The 18,204-nt window shown below is 37.8% G+C and overlaps 1 protein-coding gene across 2 annotated transcripts in view; it reads right to left on the reverse strand.

Annotated features, from left to right (window-relative positions):
- Nucleotides 1-18,204, reverse strand: part of UTP20 (UTP20 small subunit processome component) — a 113,451-nt gene that overhangs the window by 65,649 nt on the left and 29,598 nt on the right. For both annotated transcript variants that reach the window (XM_074402345.1, XM_010340216.3), the window contains exons 20-26: nt 16,877-16,956; nt 16,399-16,639; nt 11,208-11,393; nt 9,221-9,311; nt 7,902-7,987; nt 7,214-7,339; nt 1,288-1,454 (exon numbers count right to left, since the gene is read on the reverse strand). In XM_074402345.1, the coding sequence (XP_074258446.1) occupies nt 1,288-1,454; nt 7,214-7,339; nt 7,902-7,987; nt 9,221-9,311; nt 11,208-11,393; nt 16,399-16,639; nt 16,877-16,956 (977 nt within the window). The remainder of the gene's footprint in view (nt 1-1,287; nt 1,455-7,213; nt 7,340-7,901; nt 7,988-9,220; nt 9,312-11,207; nt 11,394-16,398; nt 16,640-16,876; nt 16,957-18,204) is intronic.

An 18,204-nucleotide genomic window follows, 5' to 3' on the forward strand; every position in this document is an offset into this window, starting at 1 on the left:
TTCTTATTCTCCATTTCACTTAGCTTTGCTGAGTTTGGCAGTTTCACTGAAAGTACCTTTCTGTATTACAAGTTCCTTGAAGGCTGAGAATCAGGTTTTATTTCTCTTATAGCCCCTAGTTCATAAATAAAATCAGAGTCCCTTATAAACAGCTGCTGCCCTATTAATTTCAGAATTTACTTTAAAGATATGAATTGTTATTGCTTGACCTTTACTTCAAACTATCTGATGTGAGATCATGAGCTTATGGATTCATACACCCAGTCGGGCCATCCATAAGAATATCATCTATACCTACCCTCCCACAGTGGGGGTTATATGTTGAACAAAAACTTCCTTGTCATTCATCAGAACCAATGTCCTTCACAGGGCAATATTATAGTGAGTGAAAACCTGTTAACAGTGGACCTATTATCATAGAAAAAATACAAAAACAAATGCAACAGCATACCCTATAAATAATTGTCTATGTTGGCCTCAAGCAAAGCAATTTTTGGACTGGAACAGAGATTTCATAACCAGAAATGTCTGGGATTGAATCCCACTCTGCCACTTTTCATCTGAGTTACCATGGGTGAAATACCTTTCTAAGCCTAAGTTTCCTTGTGTGTAAAACGGGGACAATCAAGTAACGACAGCTCATGTGGTTGGTTGTCTGAAGGATCAAGTGAGTTATAAGTAAATGGGTCTGTCATGACATCTGGCATAAAGTAAGCACTCAGTACATGTCAGTCATTACTGTTATTAATAATTACTCAAATTATACACCACAGAGCACTCTAGCTCGACGTATACATGATTACACCCTTTCACCTCAACTATGAGGTTGAGGACAGAGGTTGTACATTTCTATTCTTAACTTAACAGAGTGCCCAGGGCACCGGAGTTATTCAATAAATCATTACCGAATAGATGATTGACTCAGGGAATGAATAAATGCCAAACAATAAAGATTAATTTGCAGTGTTCTTTGAATTTCTTAGAAGCAACCTATCCTTTGTGTTATATAGGTAAGTATTCACCATTTTTCAAATGGCTTTAACATGCAGGAAAAAAATACACATTTTCTCATCCAGGGCTCTAACGCGCAAGAGTGCCAATAATGCCCAGGGCCAATGGTCAGTTTCATCTAATTCAATCAAAGTTTAAAATGAACTGCACTAAAAGATTGCCATCAAGGTTGGGAGGAACAACCTTCTAACCCTGTTAGAAGATGCCCATAAGGCTGAGATGTGAGAAGTCCACCGCAGACAACAGCTATTGGAGTGAGAGGTAGCTGATAGTTACCATTCTTGAAGTGCTTCACAGGTTCAAACAGCAGGTCTAAGAATATCTGGATCTCCTCAGGCTGGGTCCCGGCCAGGAACCGCAGAACAATGGCCATGCGGGTGCCTGAAGCGGATTTCCCTTGTGTTTTACTCCCAGTCTTATTCTTCATTCGCCCATACAAGATTCTGAAAAGACAAAAGCACATTATTTGTTTGCATATTAATTCGAAAATATGAGTTGCTTTGTTGTCTAAAAGGCTAGAAGAACAACTCAATAGATTTAAAGGGATGTATTATAAAACACAGAAATATGAAAACAGAAATTAGCTATTTAACATAGACACTGAAAAAAGTTAACAACAAAATACGACTAAGGGAGCTGGGTGCCATGATATGTGCCTGTAGTCCCAGCTACTTGAGGGGCTAAGGCCAGAGGATCACTTGAGCTCAGGAGTTTAAAGCCAGCTTCGGCAACCTAGTAAGACGATGTCTCCACAAAAAAATTAAAAAATTCAAACAAGACAAAACAAAAAAGAAGGCTAAGGGAAGCAGGAAGGACAAAGGCTAGAAAGTGGTTTGTTACGGGAGAAAAAAATAGGCAAGTCAAAGGTAAGCGTAATCAAGAAAAAATGAAAATGAGAATATATAGATTAAAAGAAAATTAGAGAATACAATTATAAGTAAAACAAGGAAGCTGGAAAGAGTTCAATGAAAAAGTGCTAATTTTCAGAAAAAACAAAAACAAAAACAAAAACAAAACAAAACACATAAACAAAACGAACTTAAGAAGAAAACCCTCAGAGACCAATACTTACTGGAAAACATGAAGCTAATGTAGTTTTACAGGTGGACTTTTTAAAATTTCAAAGAAAAAAAAAATTCTATGCTATGAAGTTTCATAGAGAAAGAAGGAAACAGTCTTTCTCATGTATGAACGTGGCATAACTGTGATACTGAGAAGGGGTAACGAACAAAAATAAAACTACATGCCGATCTTACCTGTAAAGATAAAATACCAACATTTGTAACTATAGTATCCAGTGCTGCAATAAAAACAAATAAGGATTGCCCCAGAAAATCCAATAAAGAGTCATCAGTAAAATCTACTAGATTAATACAGATTAATGGTTCCTGGTAAAAAGTTAACATGATCATTTTAATTCATGTTCAGTAGGCACTCTAATAATATTTAACATCCACTCCTGATAAAGTTCCAAACAACAATACAAGCTACTTTCTTAACATGATAAAAAAGAATTGACGTAATATTCAAAATTCAAAAACATTAGTTTTTAAACTTTCTATTAGGATCTCTTTATTAAAAATTAATGAAGTCTCCAAAAAGCTTTGTGTATGTAAATTTTACCCATTGATAGTTATTGGATTGGAAATGAAAACTGAGGAATTAAAAATATATATATTGGTTTATCAATTCATTTAAAAATATTCACGGTAAACTTATTACATGTTAACATCAATAACATTTTAATAAAAATAATTATATTTTCCAAATCAACCCCCCAACCCTAAAATCCATCTATCTTACACTTTGAATGGATCTTTTACCCATATATGATTCTATTACATGCATTAGGTACTTGGAAAATACTGGTTTACTACGTTATGTAGAAATGCTAAATGCTGACACATTTTATTGCAAACCAAAAAAAGAAATTTGTTTATTAACATTTAATGTCACTACTCATCTCAACAGAAAAGTCTTTAAGCATTAGGAAGATGTCAGGTTCATAGTACCAGATAGAAGTTTTCTCCAATCCCAATTTCTATGTGAATGCTAGAATTTAGTTACTGGATTCATACCACATTCATGTTCAAGAAAATGCCTGTGAAATACTCAAGTTTGAAAAGAATCTTAGTCCATATGTCTTAAAAATAAAAATGGTGATCTGTGAAAAAAGTAGCTAGTTCAGTGTGTACGTCACATACATAGGTGCCATTTGTTGAGACAGCCCACGTGCAGCAAAGTATTTTATGCATTCTTCCCACTTTGTCATACATATACTCAGTCAGGGTCAAGATACATCAGGAGTGTGTGTGTGTGTGTGTGTGTATGTGTGTATGTGTGTGTGTGTGTGTGTGTGTGTGTGTGTGTGTGAAATAACCCCAAGTATGTGGCAATGAAGAACAGCAATGAAGAATGACTAGAATAATTTGAGGCCACTGTCTTGATTCATATGCTAAAGTACTAGGGGTTTTACCCACCATTGTTTTTGCCTTTTCAGTACATATGTCAACACAATGAAAAAAGATAATGCCTTAACAGTAGCAGTATAAAATGTTTTGGCTGGCCACAGAGGCTCAAACCTTGAAGAAGGCATCGCTGATAATGACACATTTGAGATGAGACCAAATGAATAAGAGGTCAGCTGTCATGTCTTCCAAGTAGGGGGATGAGCAAGTGCAAAGAATTTAAAGTGGGTTCTGAGCGAGGTGGTAAACTAGAAGAAATATGGTTACAGACATCATTTGAGCTACCATATCAGGCCCTGTAGTAGGAAGAACTTTCTGTTATATTCTGAGTAAAATAAGATGCCAAAAGGTTTTTAAGCAAGGGACTCACATAATCTGTGACTGTTATTATTATTTACAATTTTTTTGACAGAGAAAATACAAGAAAACCCATTGAAAACTCCTAAAACTAATAAAAGTTTTGTCATGTGGATGGCTAAATAATTTACACAAAAATCAATAGCTTTTATATATAATTAGTTATGTAGCAAAAATAAGCTAGGAAATATGAGGGAAAATTCTCTCTACAACGACAACAAAATGTAGTAATAAAATGAAAACACTTTTTTGAAAGACTACAAAAAGGAATGATTTGAATAAATGAAGGAACATACTGATGCAACTTCTCCACAAATCAAAAGGGGGGATTACTTTGGGAAAACCTAAGTAAATGCTCATCTAGATTCTAGGGAAAAAAAAATATATATTTTGGAAAGAAAGGACTAATGAGATGACTTCCTCTAATACATACAAAAATGCATTTAAGTGCTTTATTATTATTATAAAGAAACCAGTGCAGAATTGGAACAAGGCAGATTAATGTAAAACCATCAAAAGCCGATGGGAAAGCTCAAGTATACATGGATATCTAGTGCATAGAAAAGTGGCGTTCTGGCTGGGCGCAGTGGCTCAGGCCTATAATCATAGCAACTTGGGAAGCCAAGGAGGGTGGACTGCATGAGCTCAGGAGTTTGAGACCAGCCTGGGCAACATGGTGAAACTGCATTTCTACAAAAAATTCAAAAATTACCTGGGTACAGTGCCAGGTGCCTGTAGACCCAGCTACTTGGGGAGCTGAGGCAGGAGGATCGCTTGAGTCCAGGAAATCAAGGCTACAGTGAGCTGTGTTTGCACCATGCATTCCAACCTGGGTGACAGAAAGAGAGAGAGAGAGAGAGAGAGAGAGAGAGAGAGAGAGAGAGAGAGACAGAGACAGACAGACAGACAGAAAGAGGCTCTCAAATCAGTAGAGCAAGTTTTTCTTTTTTTTTTTTTGAAATTGAGACAGAGTTTCATTCCTGTTGCCCAGACTGGAGTGCAGTGGTGCAATCTTGGCTCACTGCAACCTCCACTTTCCGTCTTCAAGTGATTCTCCTGCCTCAGCCTCTCAAGTAGCTGAGATTACAGGCATGTGTCACCATACCCAGATAATTTTTTGTATTTTTAGTAGAGACGGGGTTTCGCCACATTGGCCAGGCTGGTCTCAAATTCCTAACCTAGATGATCCTCCCACCTCGGCCTCCCAAAGTGCTGGGATTACAGGCATGAGCCACTGCATCTGGCCAAGTTCGGATTTTTTTTTTTTTTTTTTGAGACGGAGTTTCGCTCTTGTTACCCAGGCTGGAGTGCAATGGCACGAGCTCGGCTCACCGCAACCTCCGCCTCCTGGGTTCAGGGAATTCTCCGCTTCAGCCTCCTGAGTGGCTGGGATTACAGGCACGCGCCACAATACCCAGCTAATTTTGACCGAGGTTTCTCCATGTTAGCCAGGCTGGTTTTGAACTCCTGACCTCAAGTGATCTGCCCTCCTTAGCCTCCCAAAGTACTAGTGTAGATTACAGGTGTGAGTCACCGTGCCTGGCTTGCCGGTAGGAATATAAAGTGGTTGGTTGGAATATAAATGTATGGTTGAAAAGAAGTAGTTCTGACCAACAATTTGGTAATATATATCAAAAAGTTTAAAAATATTCAACAATTTTCCTCTCAAGACTCTATCCTAATACATTAATCAAATAAGATTTACAGGTATTCAATGTAAGATTTTCTATTTTGCAAAAAACAAACAACAAAAACTAAAGACAGGAAAATGCTCAACACAAGTAAATGATGGCCTGTCTATATGATGAAGAATCACATTTTCAAACACTTCATGATCTAAGAAAGTTCTTGTAAAATACTAAGTGAAAAAAGATTACAAAACATTTTATAAAATATAATCTCAATTTTCTTTTAAAAAGTTGTGTGGATGTTTATTCAGATGGTTTTTGGTAGTTGTATTCAACCATTCTGGACTTCATATAACTATCTACTTTTTACTCTTAGAAATTTAAAATATACTAGTATTGCTGATGTTTACCATTTACTATTGTTTCTGAGATTATAAAGTTGATAGCGGTTATTTCGGATGCTTGGATATAAGATGATTTCTGATCTCTATTCTCATTGTTTCTATAATCTACCAATAATTGTAATTTTGTACTTTTACTCATTCACTCACTCAAATATTTTTAGATCTATTATAGTGAAGTTCTTAATCCTGGCTATAAATGGAACTAAACAGAGCCATTAGATAAATACTAGCAGAGGCCCCAGAGCATATGTGAACCAGCTCCTATTAAGGAAACAGAAGCCCAGTGAATCTAAAAGACTTGCCCTATTTGATATAACTACTGAGTAAAGGGCTGGATCACAAGCAAACATCTATTAAATCCCAATCCCATGATTTTTCTAATTCCCATCATTGCCTCATTCCAGAGCTGGTGAGAGGAAAGATTCAAGCTTCATTTTTCTTTATACCCAGCATATATAGAGTTTGTATTGTTTATGGATCATCTTTGTGCTCTACCATTTATAACTAAAGGAATAATAACATCATTAAATATCACATGCTGTTTTGACAACAGAGTGAATTATTTCTACTGTATCTCAACAGTAAAATGTAGGAAAATATTAAATTTAATTTTAACATTATTATTATTACAATAATACCATGGTAAGATCTTTCTTTATATTAGGGGCCAGGTGTAGTGGCTGATGCCTGTAATCCCAGCACTTTGGGAGGCCAAGGTGGGCAGATCACCTAAGGTCAGGAGCTCGAGACCAGCCTGGCCAACATGGTAAAACCCTTTCTCTACTAAAAATACAAAAATTATCCAGGTGTGGTGGTGCATGCTTGTAATCCCAGCTACTCAGGAGACTGAGGTACAAGAATAGCTTGAACCTGGGAGGCAGAGGTTGCAGTGAGCTGAGATCACACCACTGCACTATAGCCTGGGTGACAGAGCAAGACTCTCTCTAAAAGTAAATAAATAATAATAAACAAAAAGATCTTTTTTTATGTTAGGAACAAAAATTAGTTTCTATAACAATGACTTCTCCCAAAGGTACAATTCAAAAAACAAAAGCAGCTGGGCGTGATGGCTCACATCTGTAATCCTAGCACTTTGGGAGGCCAACGTGGAAGCATCAGTTGAGCCTGGAAGGTCAGGCCTGCAATGAGCTGTGATCATGCCACTGCACTCCATTCTGGGTGACAGAGCAAGAACCCATCTCCAAAGAAAATGCAATTAAAAAAAAAAAAAAAAAAAAAGTAAGTGAAATATTCTATTACAATTGTCAAAAGAACCATAATATTATACTTAAAATTGTGTTCGTTATTAACTTTTTAAAAATCACTTTTTAAATAGCATAAATACCTCATCAGAATAGGAAACAGATCTGCTCGGTGGGTTGTTTTCACTACAGCATTATCTTCTGAAATGCTAAAATGCACTATCTCTTCCTTAAAGCTTCTGTCTTCAAGCAACCGTTGTAAGTTTTCCCTTTAAAACAGAAAACAGCATAAATTACCACTTTATCAACAGTACTTTTGAATAATGCAAGAGTGAAATAATATGTGTAACAGTAATAACTAAAATACAGTATATGATACATATTGTGGTTGGTATCCATAAAGGAAAATCTTAAAAAAAAAATCTCCTAAAATAACGGATTTTTGAATTTCAAAGGCTATAACGAATTAGAAGAGATTTGATTCTGTCCATAACTCAGCTGTTTAAAAAAGCATGATACAAAAAGCTTTCTTCATTCTTAAAGTGACTCTGATTCTCTAAGTAACCACCAAGATTTTATGGCATTATATTAGTAAGAAGAAAATGACATAATATTTTACAACACATTTTTAAAATGAACATTTTCTATTTTAGTATCTATGGAGAACAACCCAACAAATACACCACTCATTTTCATTTCTTGCTTGGAAATATGACCTCAGAAAAAAGAAATTTCCCATGCCTTTAAGAAATTATTCTAGAAGAAGTTCTTATGCAGCAATATAAAATTCAGCCAAAGAAATAACAGTTCTTTAAGCTTCAAGTAACTTACCTGTAAGGCAGGATGTGAGGATGTTTATATGTCATTATGCAATCCAAGGTTATTTTTTGCACCATTTGATCTTGGTGTAGCAACAACTAAGAAAGTATTTTACAGAATTAATGAAGTCATAGATACATATACCATAGGATAGCAATTTACTTGTGGTTATTTGCTAAATTAGATTTCCTGAATTCTAAATTTTTAGACAAAAGCTAAAGCTGATTCCTAACAACAGCTCTACATTTTCCTGGAAGTAATGGAAGATGAACAGAATATGTGCAAAATAAAAAATGAAAACAAAACTCTGACACCTGTACCCCACAGCCATACCCTTGAGACTACCAGCTTTGGGGTGAAGCCAATCCTCTCTCTGTCTCTCTCTCTCTCCCTTTTTTTTTTTTTTTTTTTTTTTTTTGAAACAGTCTTGCTCTGTTGCCCAGGCTGGAGTGCAGTGATGTGATCTCAACTCACTGACACCTCCGCCTCCCGAGTTGAAGCGATTCTCCTGTCTCAGCCTCCTGAGAAGCTGGGACCACAGGCACCCACCACCACACCAGGCTAATTTTTGTGTTTTTGGCAGAGACGTGCTTTTACCATGTTGCCCAGGCTTGTCTTGAACTATTGAGCTCAGGTGATCTGACCACCTTGGCCTCCCAAAGTGCTGGGATTAGAGGTGTGAGCTACTGTGTCTGTCCTGGTGACGCTGATACTCCATGTGAATCTGAATTTAAGCCAACTGGGCTGGTCACGTACTAAGGAAAATCTCTTATCCTATGAAGGTAATGACAGTCAATAAGATGCCAGGAAAAACATCCAAATTTAAAAAGAAAATTTTGTTTCCCCAGTTGGCTTAGAATGACATCTAAAGCTTACTTAATTTCTGACATGAATGTTTTTCTGCAAGCTTATCTGAAATGCAGGGTCACATAATTATGACTGCAATGGACTATAACAGATCCTGAAATCCCAGTCCTTTATGAAGTCTGACTAAACTAGAAAGGAAAAGTAGTCACTTGTTTTTTTGTATAAATCCTATTTCCTTCTAAAAGCTAATCTCCATCATACAATTCATGCTTTGCTATTCTCACTGTTGATACAGCCAATTAATGTTTAGTCACCCAAAATGCCTTCAAAATCAGCAAGTTAGTTCTAAAATTGTTTCTCAAGATAACAGAAAATACGTCTATTAAAAAAAATTTAATACTTAAAATGTAGACATGAGCCCTATTCAGCAAACAATTATTGAAAACCTAAAAGCTACTCTGACAAAGAAAATGAGAGAGAAAAGCTCACAAATAGTTATAGTGCCAAAAGTTTATTTTACTGACCTGAAGATACAACTCGTATAACTTGGATTCCAGATATAAGGCCCGTGGATTTGAAAATTTAGAGAAAACTTGCAAATGAGCAATTAATTGCCTAAACAGAAACAAAACAGAGAGTGCTACAGAATTAAAGAATTGAGATTTTCTTAAACTGATATTATCTACAATTGTATTCTGACTAGAACTTCAAACACACAGCCTATAGTTTCACTGTTAATCATACAAACAAGATTTAGTTATTTACATTTAGGAAATTATTTTCCAGAAATTCTGTATCTTGGGCAGGCCTGTCCCTGAAATTCAGGTTCTCCACACCAAAAAAATCGTTCAGTATGTGCTCAGATGGTCTAAATTGAACAAAAATTAGAAAGTAACCAGAATTATATAACATATTCCAAAATTGAACTCATACGATGTTTGGAATTATGACTTGTCTAGGTTCTATGTGGTAGACAGGAAAGTTAGAAGAATATATTCTGCCTCACTTTCACATGATGTAAATACAGCTGTCAGGCAACAGAGGTCCAGGTTTAGGTAACCATCGCTCTTGCTCACCAAGAAGGAAAAAGAAATGTATTTGAATATTTTTGGACTGTGGCTGACCGTGGGTAACTAAAATCATGGGAAGTGAAACCATGGATAAGGGGAGAGTATTGCGTAGCTACATGAAGGCTGGTCATAATCTTTCCTGCCCCTGTGCTTCCTCCACTGTTTGTTAGTGCACAAGTCCTTCTTTGTTCTAGTTGTCTGGCAAACTTTCATCTTTCAGCAACAGAGGGCCTTCCCTGGGTCTTTTTTGTTTGTTTTGTTTTGAGATGGAGTCTCACTCTGTAGCCCAGGCTGGAGTGCAGTGGTGCAACCTCAGCTCACTGCAACCTCTGCCTCCCAGGTTCAAGTGATTCTCCTGCCTCAGCCTACTGAGTAACTGTGATCTCAGGCACACATCACCACACCTGGCTAATTTTTGTATTTTTAGTAGCGATATGGTTTCACCATGTTGGCCAGCCTGGGCTCAAACTCCTAACCTCAAGTGATCTACCCACCTCGGCCTCCCAAAGTGCTGGGATTACAGGCGTGAGCCATCACATCTGGCCCTTCCTTGGGTCTTTGTGGTAGAACTACATAATTCCTTACTGTGCTCCAATAACTTCTTTAAAAACATTTATCCCGGCATTGACTGACTCCTGCATTGCGGTGGCTATGTACAATTCACCTCTGCACACCAGCACTTAGCAAAGGGTACTCAATACAGTTGCTGAATGGAACTAATAAATGGCTCATGGGAAATACGAAACAAATGGGCATATTGGATTGAGATCTGAAGTGCTAAAATAACAGCTGCACCAATCCAGTGGACTTGAGACACTCAATTCAGACAATTACCAAGTAAACTGAAGAAACTTCTAAAAGCATGATCACTTCTTCTTTTAGGTTTTAAACAATTCAGGTAAATGAACAACTAAGAGAATAAGGAAATGGGTATAACACCAGCATGAGAAAAAGTAACCAGCAGGAGACAAGTTAAAAGGTAAAGAAAAGTGCTAACAGGATGGTGGGGAAGGTGGTTAGAAGGAAAAAAAAAGTGCTAACGTGATTATTTATAAGAAAAAAGATGTTCCATTACATGTTCCGCTAGCACACAAACACAATACCCTCATGCTAAGTAAGTACACGACAAAGGTCAAAGAATATTCAAACATTCCAGGTCCCAAAGTTCTCACCCATAAAAAGAAGCTACAATTAGATGGCTCTCAAAATTCTTCCCAATCTAACATTATGTGGCTAAACAAACAAAAAAGACCTAATAGTAACTAACCAAAAACTTGGAAGAATGATGTTTTTTTTAAGGTTGTTAAAGAAAATCCCAGGAAGATGCAGCATTTACATAAATAATTATCTGAGTTGTTCATTTTGTATAAAGCCATAACAGACCTCTTCCTGTTCCTACTAGAACCATGGATCTGTGACCTTTCAACAATGGTGAGCTTACTTTGCTGCGGCTCTTCTTGTCTTTTTTGTCTGTGAGGGCTCGTCTTGGGGCACTGACTCTTCCTCCAACTCTTCATCGTCTCCTATGGCAGGTTCCTCTTCGATATCCTCTGCCACCATCCCTCTGCCTTTTCTCCGCAGATCCTGGGTTGGAGCAACTTGCAGATCTGCTGGGTAATACTCATTGCTACCATGGAAAGAAAGCGATAGGAGACTGATGAAGAATGCACACTAATCTGAAATGTCCTGATTCTGTTCACAAGAGATATCCACAGTTCACAGAATCACACACTGAAGAGACACCAGCAGCACCTTAGTCAAGCTTCCACAATATTACTCTTTTTTAATTTGGTCCTTCTTTAGTATGCTCTTTGACAAGTGAATCACTAATTGTAGAAGATAGCCCATTCCACCATTACACTATTAAAAATATCTGAAATGCCTATCTTGTACTAAGCAGAAATCAGGTCTCTCTAACTCTGGAACCACCACTGGGGGATGAGGGGTTAGGGATGAATGATATTAAATGATTTAAAGTATAGCATTAGGACTGTGCTGCTCACTTTCCATCAGATACATTCTACTTTGTCAAAATTGTCTTGCAAGTATAGTACGACCACAAAATTTAGTCCTCCAGGTATGGATTAAAAAGACGGATGGAATTATCACCTCCAGAACTTTTTTGGGCAGCCAAAACATGACGAAGATTGAAACTGAATGTCCATGCACTAAAAATCTGTGAGTCTTCATGTTTTATCTCCTCTAAACTAAGCTTGTGCAGCTAACCTTAATACAGTATTCACTTTGTTCTTATTAAATTTCATCTTTTACTTGTGGTCCATTGTTGTAATTAGTGAATATTATCTTGAAGTCTGTCATTTAATGCATTAGTTTGTGTTACTTTCATTCACTCATCCACAAATTAACCTGCTGTTGTCTATTGAATGCAGGCACTGGGCTAAAGATGGTAGGAAACTGGATGGCCTTTCAAGTCCTCATTCAAAAACACACTGATAAAATAACATGTTTGAGGATAGCACTCTACCAACCTTCCTAAAAGAAACTAGGTTAGCACAAGTTAACCTCCAGATCAGTAACACTAAACTACAATCTGAGGGCTGGGACAGTATGATACTTTATATTTTCATCTAGCAGAATCTAGCACTTAAATTAAAAAATGGATCAACGAAATAAGTAAAGTTTCTGTAAGTTAAAAACTGCACGATCATCACTTAATAACATACCTATTTTATGTGCAACATTCAATTAATCACATATTATGTACTGTAACCTTTATCTCCATGAACAGCATGTTCACTCATTCATCTATTAAAAGCATCTCTAAGAGTGCCCAGCACACAGTAAGTACTCTGTGGGAGTAGATGCCACCTTTTATTGGGATACTGTTGCCATTGTTAGTCACTCATTCTTGTTCCTGTTTTGGCTTGTCTCAGACAATGTTTACAAAGGATTCAAAGGATTCACAAATTAGTTCTAATACCAAATTAATTTAAACATATTTAGAAATATAAATTGCTAGCCAAAAAACAAAAAGCTTATAATATACTTCAAAGTCAGAATTAAAGGTGACATTTCGGTTTTCCATTAATTCAGATGATCTATAAATGTATTATTTATACGTAATCCATGCCCATAGTATTAATTTAAACATTTCTTAGAATTGTGTATCTTGAGTTTCTAAATCTTTCTAAACTCAGAGACCCACTCCCTGTTACAGGCTCCTGTTTCTACCTCTATGCCACAGCAAATTGTACCATTAGCATAAGATCTTATCCTTAAGCTATGGGGTAAGCTAATTCTTTAGGGAAAAACTTGGAAAATTAACATGGCAGAAAGTTCACATGCTACTAATAATAAATGCCAGCTGGCATATACACAGCCCTTGCAATTCAAAAACAACCGATAAACATAACTTACCCTCAAAACAAAGCAAAAAAAAATCTCTACATCATTCTTACTCAATAAATTTATGCCCAAGGAATTATTTGAAAAAGAGAAACGGGGTACGGCCAGAAAGGCGGCCGCCCCCTCGCCCGTCACGCAACGCACGTTCGTGGGGAACCTGGCGCTAAACCATTCGTAGACGACCTGCTTCTGGGTCGGGGTTTCGTACGTAGCAGAGCAGCTCCCTCGCTGCGATCTATTGAAAGTCAGCCCTCGACACAAGGGTTTGTTAAAAAAAAAAAAAAAAAAAGAATAAAAAGAAAAAAAAAAAATTAAAAAAGAAAAAAAAAAGAAAAAAAGAAAAAGAAAATAAAAAAAAAAAAGAAAAAGAGAAAATCATTGCTCTTCTGCCACTATATCTACTGACCTGCTACATCTTTGCTTGTGCCTTTGCCAAAATGAATTATTCATGCAAACCTTTGAATTTATGCATGGTATCCATTTCCTCTCACCTATTTGAATACGTAGTTCTAGTCATTTTTTTTTTGGAGACAGAATCTAACTCTGTTGCCCAGGCTGGAGTGCAGTGGCGCCATCTTGGCTCACGGCAACCTCTGCCTCCCAGGTTCAAGTGATTCTTCTGCCTCAGCCTCCTGAGTAGCTGGGACTACAGACGCACGTCACCATGCCTGGCTAATTTTTGTATTTTTAGTAGAGATGGGTTTTCACCATATTGGCCAGGCTGGTCTTGAACTCCTGAGCTTTTGATCTGCCCACCTCCGCCTCCCAAAGCGCTGGGATTATAGGTGTGAGCAACAATGCCCGGCTGGTTCTAGCCATTTTATCCTCCTTCTTGCATTACCAATTCTCCCCTCCCATCTGAATCATTTACACTGGTATCACATACATACAAGCCGTTAAGGTTTTTCGGGGGGAGCAGGGACAGTGTCACTCTGTCTCCGTCACCCAGGCTGGAGTGCTGTGGCAGGATCTCGGCTCACTGCAGCCTCCACCTCCAGGTTAAAGTGATTTTCCTGCCTCAGCCTCCAGAGTGGCTGAGATACAGGCAAACACCATCACGCCCAGCTAATTTTTGTATTTTTTTTTTTTTTGAGACGGAGTTTCGCTCTTGTTACCCAGGCTGGAGTGCAATGGTGTGATCTCGGCTCACTGCAACCTCCGCCTCCTGGGTTCAGGCAATTCTCCTGCCTCAGCCTCCTAAGTAGCTGGGATTACAGGCACGTGCCACCATGCTCAGCTAATTTTTTGTATTTTTAGTAGAGACAAGGTTTCACCATGTTGACCAGGATGGTCTCGATCTCTCGACCTCATGATCCACCCGCCTCGGCCTCCCAAAGTGCTGGGATTACAGGCTTGAGCCACCGCGCCCGGCCTAATTTTTGTATTTTTAGTAGAGATGGGATTTCACCACGTTGGCCAGGCTGGTCTCAGACTCCTGACCTCATGTGATCTGCCTGCCTGGGCCCCCAAAAGTGCTAGAATTACAGGCGTGAGCCACTGCTCCCAGCCAATAATGTTAAGTCTTAACTCCAACAGCAACAGCGCAGATTAATGAAAACAACTCCTTAAGGTCACCTTTATGTGGGTCACTCTGACTCAGGCCATTCCAAAGCCAATGGTCACTTCTTATTCCTCATCTGACTGACTTCTCAGACACATCTGAATCAACTGATTAGTGCCGCCTTAAAATATTCTCTTCACGTGGTTTCCAGGATACCAAGTGGTCTTTGTTCTTCTGTCACTTTTTCCTGGCTTTTTTTGCTGGTTGCTTATCTCCCCATTTCTAAATATTGGCATCAGATCCTGGAAGTCTTTTCTCTCTACAGTCACACTCTAGCTGACTTTACTCCCTACCTGATGGTTTAAAATACCATGTATACATTGATAATTTCCAATTTGTTATCTCCAGATCAAACCTTTCTCTTGAACACTGAACTAAATTAAATGCTTCTCCACATGACACCTCTACTTGGTTATCTATTCAGTATCCCAAACTTAAAATATCTAAAAATGGACTTTTAATTCTCCCCCACAAACCTGCAACTCCTGCATTCCTCCTATCTCAGTAAACAGTAACTTTCTTCTAGTTGCTCAGGCCAAAGCCTTAAGGAACACCCTTGATTCCGCCCCTCCCACATTCCTTCCCTCCCTCCTTCCTGTCCCACTCCCCACCACACACACCCATTCCACATCTGATCTGCTGGCAAATCCCACAGGCTGATCTAGTTGCCATCTTTCATAAATGTATCTTGTTGAATTGAATTCATTCAAAAAATACCTATCTTCACGGCTATAACTTTGGTTAAGTCGCCATCACTTCTTGCCTGGACTTGCAATCTCCTCCCGACTGCTCTCTACTCTTACCAATGTTATTCTGCAGTCTCTTCTCAACATAGCACCCAGAAAAATCCTTGAGAAAACTTAAGTTAGTCTGCTGTTAAAAACCTCCAAATAGCTGCTCATTTCACCGAAAGAAAGAGCCACAGTCCTACCTATCACTTCAAGGCCCTACACAATTTCATCTCCTGCTCACCTTCTGCCCTCATCTCCAACCTTGTCCTCTCTGGATCACTCTGCTAGAACCACTCAGATCTTGCTGTTCTCTGAACAAGTCAGGCATGTTGTAGTTTATGGCCTGCTTGACCTAACCCGACAGCATTTCCCCAGGAAACTACTATAGGAAAACATGCTTTTTTTTTGTAATGTTCTGCACAAGACACCCCTCATCTTTAGTTTTAATACAATCAGACTCTCACATAGCATATCCAGTCAAAACAAAACAATGCTCCAGAAAACTCTGTAGGTGGAAACATCAAGAGGCCCAAAACAGTGTTGGTGTTAGGTCACTGGAAAACACTTTCAAGCCCCGGCAGGCAATAAAATAATGAGTAACAGGGCAAGAAATAATAAGGCTTTTCTACATGGATTAAACTCATTGTGGCCCTTCTTATACTGTAACCTGGAATTTTTTATGAATACTATTTGTGAGCTGGTTAAATTTTGATTCAGATCAAAATTAAATAGTGAACTAAAGTAGTTTAGTTATTACCTGATACAGCCAGTACTTTACAGCTGTGCCAGTGATTTGAAAATGTGACAGATGTATAAAGAACTCAGCCTAATGGATGATTAGAAGCAGAAAGCAAAAAGACAAAAAAAAAAAAAAAAAAAAAAAAAAAGAACTCAGCTAATTTGGGAGGTTAATACTTTTCACGCTCTCTTCTTTACACCCCACCAGGGACATATTCTTAGAAAAAGACATTTACTTGATAAATCTCAAGAAAAGTGGAGACAGCTCCCTGGACCGTGGCTCTACTCTCTCTGGGAATTTTGTCAGAGCTTTCCAGAGCAGGAATCTGAAGTTGGTGTGGTCCAGTCTTTCCCGACAGTCAGTTTTCAATGCTATCTGCTCATGATAAAGAGCTCCAACATCTCCTTCCTGGGTCTGCTCCAAACTTTCATCTCCAATGGATTTCTCATCTCTCATATCACTCTGTAATTCTTTCTCTGCAAGGAAAAAAAGTCATCATAACCACTAGACAAACGTTGGCATTTAACTTATGTGTTTCCTCAAGAAAGGGCATTTCTTTCTCTATAATGTAAGGAAACAATGTCACTCCCAAAACTTATCAAGATAATATGTCTTATCTGTTTTCCAATTTCATGAGTAATTAATTAAGAGGTAAAAATGAAACAGTTAAGCAACCACCTTTCTTGGCCGCCTACGCACAATCCCTTACGTACCAGCATGTGTAGCTGCTTTTTCTAGATGCTCATAGTAGACTTTCCAAAATTGCTTATTTTCCATTTCGTGTGCATGAGAACTAAGAAAAAAAAAATCACAAAACAAAAAGTGTGGAATGGTCATTTTAAGATTGCTCACAGAAAAAAAAGAGTGAAAGGCTATAACTAAAATGTTAATTAGGTTATCCCTTAATGTGGGGTCGTAAACACCTTTTGCACTTTTCTATATATTTCAAAATGCCTGCATTGAGCACAAATTATTTTTATAGTCATAGAGCACTCCAGAGTATTTTTAAAAATGTAAGTAGATCGTTAAGAGAAAATCATTTTTAAAGTCACGCTAATGGGACTGGGGCATGTGGCATGAATAAAATCCATTAAGAGAAGAAGGAGGCCTCTGGAGAGAAAAGTCAGTTTGTTCAAAATGAACTTAAAAATAATGAGTTTCCCTCCACCAAATTTCAATATACTTATTAACACAAAGGCAAAATAAACATTTACTGACTATATGAAACATACTTTTCAGAACTTAAAAGGAGACATTAGATGGATCACAATAAAGTGCTTATGTAGTTTGATAACATAACAACAAGACTCTCAAACATCCTGTCACTGATTTTCTAAGAATATGCATAAACTTTACACATGACATGAACTATATATGCTGTGGACAAACTACACTCAGAAGATGAACTAACAGGTGTGTTGTTGTTTCTATCCTTCCAAACAGAAAGAGATGCCCAACAAGAAGACAGCCCAGCCTCAGGGAGGATGGTTCATGGCATTCAGTAATTGAAGAGCCAACACTGGTGATAGTGTGCTATTGGTAACCCATATGTCAAATTCTCTTCTCAAAGTGCAATAAACAAAATAATGAAGCTGATGTTGGGAGAATCTTGCTTTTGGCACACTAGTTCGATGGCTTTGAAGGGTAGTCAAAGGCAGACAAATTGGTTTCAAATTGTAAAGGGATCTGTCTATAAATGGTAACTCTCTTATTCTGTCAAATAAAAACTAATAACTAATCGTTGGGGTTTTCAAAGGCTTCACATGTTTCCAATCTAATAAAAAGTGAGTGTGTATTATCTGAAGACAAATGTCATTTCTACACATGAGCCATAAGATGTATTTTCTAAGTGACCACTGAAGGCAAAAAGCCTTCACTGAAGTGAAGATGTATTTTCTAAGTGACCACTGAAGGCTAAAGGAATTTTGGATGCTGGACAGCAAGGTTTTGAAAGCCTTTATTCTTAAAGTATGGCTGAATGACTCAATTATAGAAATAAAATTATGCAATTATTATACCTCCTTGCTATAAAAAATTTTAG

The sequence above is a fragment of the Saimiri boliviensis genome, chromosome 7, assembly GCF_048565385.1.
Source record: "Saimiri boliviensis isolate mSaiBol1 chromosome 7, mSaiBol1.pri, whole genome shotgun sequence".
Lineage (NCBI taxonomy): Eukaryota > Metazoa > Chordata > Mammalia > Primates > Cebidae > Saimiri > Saimiri boliviensis.